Genomic DNA, 6,255 nt, shown 5'->3' with positions numbered 1-6,255 from the left:
GGAGGCAGAGGCAGCAGCGCAGGCGCATTGTCGTTCTCGTCCAGCACGAACACCTGCAGCGTCACGTTGCTGCCCAGAGGAGGCACGCCCGCGTCGCGCGCGCTCACCTGGAACTGCAGCAGCTCCAGCTCCTCGTGGTCCAGAGGCTGCAGCGCGTACACCTGGCCGCTCTCCGCGTGCACCGACACGTAGCTCGACAGCGCGCGCTCGCCCACCCGCCGCTCCACCAGCGAGTAGGACACCAGCGCGTTCTCCTGCGCGTCCAAGTCCCGCGCCGACACCGTGAAGATGTGGCAGCCGGGCGGGTTGTTCTCCTTCACGAACACCGTGTACTCGGGCTGCGCGAACAGCGGCGCGTTGTCGTTCACGTCGGCCACCTCCACGGACAGGCTGGCGGTGGCCGACAGCGAAGGTGAGCCCCCATCCCGCGCGGTGACTACTACAGCGTAGTTCTCCACACTCTCCCGGTCCAGGGCGCTGTCCAGCACCAGCGAATAGTAATTCTTGAATGTGGACACCAGCTTAAAGGGGACATGCGGTGTTAATAAGCAGGTCACCTGTCCGTTAGTGCCAGAGTCACGGTCGGACACGCTGACCAAGGCAATGACAGTGCCCACCTGAGCATCCTCTGGCACCGGGAGTGACAGAGAAGTGATAGCAACTTCTGGAGCATTATCATTTATGTCTAGTATTTCCACCAAAATGGTACAATGACCCGCCATGGGAATATTCCCCTGATCAACTGCCTCAACGGATATTTCATAAAATTTCTCTTCTTCAAAATCCAGTTTACCTTTGGTCCTAATTTCTCCACTGTTGGGATTTATGATAAATGCATTCAATACTGAAGGCGACACAGGCCTTCTAAATGAGTAGATTATATCTCCATTTATCCCATCATCAGGATCTGTGGCATTTAGCTTGAACACTAATGTTCCATTAAATGCGTTCTCTAAAACGTTCACCTTGTAAATGAATTTGTCAAATTCTGGGGCGTTGTCATTCACATCCAGAACTGTGATCAGCAGCTGAACTGTGCCGGTCAGCTCGGGTTTACCTCCATCAGTGGCTGTCAACAATAACCTATGTTCCTGAATTTCCTCTCTGTCCAATGATTTCCTCAACACAAGTGATAACGAAGACGTTTGTTGCCGGTTATGTTGTGTGTCCAAAGCGAAATAATCGCTGGGATCCATTCGGTAGGTCAAAGCGGAGTTTACTACAACATCTGCATCAGAAGCGCCATCTAGTGGAAACCGACTTTCCGGAGGTCTCGATTCTGCAATGATTATTCTTTTCTTATTTTCAGGAAACACGGGGGGATTGTCGTTAATGTCCTTCACCTCCACCTCCACATGGAAAACCTGCAGCGGCCTCTCCACCACCACTTCCAGGTGGATGCTGCACTCAGCCCTCCGCCCGCACAGCTCCTCGCGGTCGATCCGAGAATTCACAAACAAAATGCCATTCTGCAGATTTACCTCCAGAAGGTCCCCGCGGCCTTTGGACGCCACCCGGAACAGGCGGGGCATCAGCTCCGCCAGCTCCAGCCCCAGGTCCTGCGCGATGCGGCCCACGAAGGTGCCGTGCTTGGCCTCCTCGGGGACCGAGTAGTGAACCTGGCCGCTCCCTGTCTTCCAGGCTGCGAGGAGCAAAAGCGAGAACAGCAAACGTCGGGTTCCTGGGCCTCCTCGCCGGGAAAACAGCATGGTACACTCAAAAGGCTTCAGAAATATCTGAAGTATATAGAATACCTTACCTCAAACTGACTCTCAAGGTCCAATTTTACGGCCTTCTATCGTGGGAGAATTCGCTGGAGGTTTTCCACTATATGCCAAATTTTCTGCAGGAGGAAGCGGAGGCGCGTTCTTAGAGGAAAAGTTCTCAGTGAAGAGCGACACCATGCGCATGATTGTGTAAGTGTAAAATGATTCTGTCTTCATATTTTCCGTTTTGGTAGGGTGTTTTGTTTTTGTTTTTGTTTTACCTTTTGTGAGGTTTTTCACTGCAGATAGGTAACTGTTTTTCTTTCCAAAAGCAGTAAATCACTGTATTCTGCTCAGCATTGGTTGTTAATTGAAAAATGGTTGATGAGTTCCTTTTTTCATAAGTATATTTTTGCATGTGTAAAACTTCCATGCAGAATTTTAAGAGGGGGAGTATTGTACATTGACTTTTGAAAATCAGCCTCTACTTCTGTGAAGCTTTGTAGGTTTTGGTAAGAATGTTCTTTTCCTGTAATATTTTTTGAGATCTGCTCAACACTACAGCCATGGACTCCAAATGGAAATATAACCAATCCCATAATAAAACGTATGAACATGGAAAATAATCATAAGTAATAAACCAGATTTTAAATAAATACATCATGTTTATAAATTACCCCAAATATGACTGTGAAATGTGACTAAAATATTTGTATTTTAAGTAAGTGTCCAGTATGTGTAGGCGTTTACATGTGAATGTGTATGTATGCATAAACACAACATTTTAGGCCATTTAGATATAACAATACTTTAAAGTTTTGGATTCTCTTTGTATAAAACATGCCAATAACTAGCATGCCAAGAATTATGTATTTGGCGGAATATAAATTACTTATCAATAGGTTAAACTTCCCTTCCCCATCTTACACCATCACTGGGGGAAATCTTACTATCATTTAAATTGACTGATTTTTCAAGCAACAACAGGTTGACACAGATGTTAACAAAAGGAAGAGAGGAAGGGAATATTACCTTAACCTATTGCTATAACTAACATTACCAGGTCCCAAGTTCCAGGCCAAGTAGTGCTATGAAAGATATGGAATAGCTCCAATAATTCTCTTGCCTGTTCTGTGCAAACTGCAGGAAATAATAGTTGAGATCATTTCCGTATTTTTGTTCCACTCTGAAAATTTGAGTAATGTATTTGGTATTCTCTTATCTTCATCTTTATCTTCCTCTCCTGCTCCCTGACTTTTATTAACATAGCTTTATTGTTTTTAAGATTTTTTTATTGAGTTTTAGAGAGAGAGGAAGGGAGAGGGAGAAACATCCATCGGATGCCTCCTGGATGCCCCCTACCAGGGATCGAACCAGCAACCAGGGCATGTGCCATGAGTAGGAATTGAACCAGCAAGCTTTTGGGTGCATGAGATGATGTCCAATCAACTGAGCCACACTGGCCAGGGCAACATAGCTTTTCTCTTACAATGAGAATAACCCCTTGATTCTTTCTAATTGTTCTTGTTTATCAGGCCCTAACTTGTCTCACTTACCTTTTTACCTAATCTAGACTGCAGTCAATCATTTAAAACATACCCTTCCAGACACTCACCTACTTATACTATTACACCTCTAATATTTTCTTTTTTTTCACTTCATTCGTTTACTTTATCCTTTAGATAATAATGAATGAAACAGTAAAACCACATGTAGAATTAAAAAACACATTAATTATTAAGCCCGTTCAAAACCGGTTTGGCTCAGTGGATAGAGCATCAGCCTGCGGACTGAAAGGTCCCGGGTTCGATTCCGGTCAAGGGCATGTACCTGGGTTGCGGGCACATCCCCAGTAGGAGATGTGCAGGAGGCAGCTGATCGATGTTTCTCTCTCATTGATGTTTCTAACTCTCTATCTCTCTCCCTTCCTCTCTGTAAAAAATCAATAAAATATATTTTAAAAAATAATAATAATAAAAATAAAAATTTAAAAAAATTATTAAGCCCGATGTCCATTCCTAATACTTCCTTTTCTGTATATTTTAACATATCAATAAAATGATTTGCTAATATCAATTACATTAAATTAATAGCAAAATAATTTTGAGTCCGTGTTTTTTGTTTGTATAGGATAAATACAAAAATTATTTAATCAACTCTAATGTTTTCTTTAGCTTCCAACACACAGCCTAACTACCCATTTTCTTCATATCAAACTTCTCAGTATAAGATAGTCATTTAGTCATGAGACTTTATTCTCTATAGGTTTACTCTCACTTTTACTTCAACTGGGCCCTCAGATGAATGCATAATTAACTATTCCCAGACGCCTACAAAGATTCCTCCATATTCTTTTCCCTCTTGTCTCAAATTCTCAACCTCTTTCCCACCAACTGGTTCTCAGATGATTTACCCAAAGTAATAAGTCATCAATATGAACTCAATGTCTCTCTTCTTATATCAACACTAGAGGCCCAGTGCACGAAATTTGTGCCCCGGGAGGTGGGGTCCTTCAGCCCAGCCTGCACCCTCTCCAGTCTGGGACCTCTTGGGGAATGTCTGACTGCTGGTTTAGGCCCAATAGGGATCGGGCCTAAACTGGCAGTCTGACATCCCTCTCACAATCCGGGACTGCTGGCTCCTAACCACTCACCTGCCTGTCTACCTGATTGCCCCTAACCGCTTCTGCCTGCCAGCCTGATTGCCCCTTAACTGCTCCCTTGCTGGCCTGATTGACGCCTAACTGATCCCCTGCCAGCCTGGTCACCCCCAACTGCCCTCCCCTGCTGGCCCAATCACCCCCAACTGCCCTCCCCTGCTGGCCTGATCACCCACAACTGCCCTCTCCTGCCGGCCATCTTGTGGTGGCCATCTTGTGGTGGCCATCTTGTGATGACATCGCATGTGGCAACACCTAGGCTTTTATTATATAGGATAGTTTCATAAAAGATATGATGTTTTAATCACTTTTGAGTCTGAAATCTCTTATATTTTAATCTGGTTGCCTACTTTGAAATAAAGAATGTTTTTAGCCCATTAATACTGAGGTTCAAAGGGTCAGGACCAGAGGTCCAAGAATGGGTTTCAGCATGGGTCCTGCAATATTATGCCAAATGGTATGCTGTGTAATTTTAAGGGAGAATGGCCACATGTGACTTTTGTTGAATTCCCAAAGAGGTCAATGATTCCATCACCCTGCATGTAGCTAAGAACCAGTGAATTAGAAAAATGACCTAGCGGTAAATGATCTTTGCTAGAAACTTCAGGTGTGATATCAAATGGAAAGATAATTTCACAGACATTAGAAATAAAGCATTAAAAGATAGAAAATTTAAAAGGTGATATGGATGAAACTGATCATTGTCAACAGGCTTCATGTTATCACAGTTAACTTTTTCCTTCCTAGATAAATCTTTAAAAAATAAAAAAACAGGAAAATTGCCAACTAGCATGTTTTGCAGATATTATAAGCCTATACACATGCCTTTAGCAAATTTGAATGACTTGATTGCATAATATAAATAACCTTATTTGCCTAGTTTACTTGGAAGCATAAATCTAGGAGTTCTGGTTGAGTATCCTATATAATAAAAGAGAAACATGTAAATTGACCGTCCCTCCACTATGCTCACCAGCCAATCAGGAGTGAGTATGCAAATTAACCTGACAAAGCTGGCAGGTTGATTTGCATGCGCAGTTGTCAAGTGCCCCAGGAGGCAATGGCGGCTGCTGGCTCCTGGGACCTTTGCAGGCCCTGGGAGGCAAGGCCAGCCACGCCTAGCCACTCCCGCAGGCTCCCAGGACCTTCACCAGCAGAGAGCAGAGCAGGAGAGTGGGCGGAGAGTGGGAGGTTTGGAGGACTTGGCAGAGCAGGAGGCTGCTGGACATAGAGCAGAGCAAGAGAGAGGGTGGCTTGGAGGGTGTGGCTCCCTCTGTCACCCCAGCTTCCTCATCACAGCTGTGGAAACTGACAGCAGGGAGGAGGAAGTCCCACCCCCACAGAATCAGCCAGAATCAGCCATTGGTCAGACAGCTCTCAGCGGCCTGACAGCAAGGACTCTCATTCACCTGCATCTCAGACAGTGACAGTAGAGAGGTGGGACTATGTCTAAAGAACAACTGTTGATACAACATAGTTCTGCAGCCAAAAGATGCCGGTGTTATCGACAGAAAATGTCTGAAGAGCAAAGTGCGTCTGATCTTGAAAGAAGGCAGCGCCTGTGACAGAATGTATCTGAAGACCAGCTACTAGAAACATGTCACTCTGATGCCAAAAAACACCAGCGTCATCGACAGAAAATGTCTGAAGAGCAAAGTGCGTCTGATCTTGAAAGAAGGCAGCGCCTGTGACAGAATGTATCTGAAGACCAGCTACTGGAAACATGTCGCTCTGATGCCAAAAAACACCAGCATCATCGACAGAAAATGTCTAAAGACCAATGTGCCTTTGAAGTTGAAAGAAGGTGGTAGCAACGACAGAATATGTCTAGAGAACAATCAACAAGTACTACCAATACTGGTAGGAACTGCCTTCTCAGCAAAAATGGAG

The 6,255-nt window shown here is 44.6% G+C and overlaps 2 protein-coding genes across 2 annotated transcripts in view; both read right to left on the bottom strand.

The window, feature by feature from the left end:
- LOC102243028 (protocadherin alpha-13) overlaps nucleotides 1–1,973 on the bottom strand; it is a 10,030-nt gene extending 8,057 nt beyond the window's left edge. The window contains exon 1 of the mRNA XM_014528991.1: nucleotides 7–1,973. Within this exon, the coding sequence (XP_014384477.1) occupies nucleotides 7–1,709 (1,703 nt within the window). The 5' untranslated portion in view covers nucleotides 1,710–1,973. The remainder of the gene's footprint in view (nucleotides 1–6) is intronic.
- The window catches only part of LOC102242714 (protocadherin alpha-11-like), a 9,904-nt gene continuing 5,421 nt past the window's right edge, over nucleotides 1,773–6,255 (bottom strand). Inside the window, exon 3 of the mRNA XM_014528990.1 lies at nucleotides 1,773–2,027. Within this exon, the coding sequence (XP_014384476.1) occupies nucleotides 1,773–2,027 (255 nt within the window). The remainder of the gene's footprint in view (nucleotides 2,028–6,255) is intronic.

The sequence above is a fragment of the Myotis brandtii genome, unplaced genomic scaffold (genome assembly GCF_000412655.1).
Source record: "Myotis brandtii unplaced genomic scaffold, ASM41265v1 scaffold668, whole genome shotgun sequence".
Classification (NCBI taxonomy): Eukaryota; Metazoa; Chordata; class Mammalia; order Chiroptera; family Vespertilionidae; genus Myotis; species Myotis brandtii.
The sequence above is the reverse complement of the archived record's forward strand: the minus strand, read 5'-3'. Positions and strand labels throughout refer to the sequence as shown.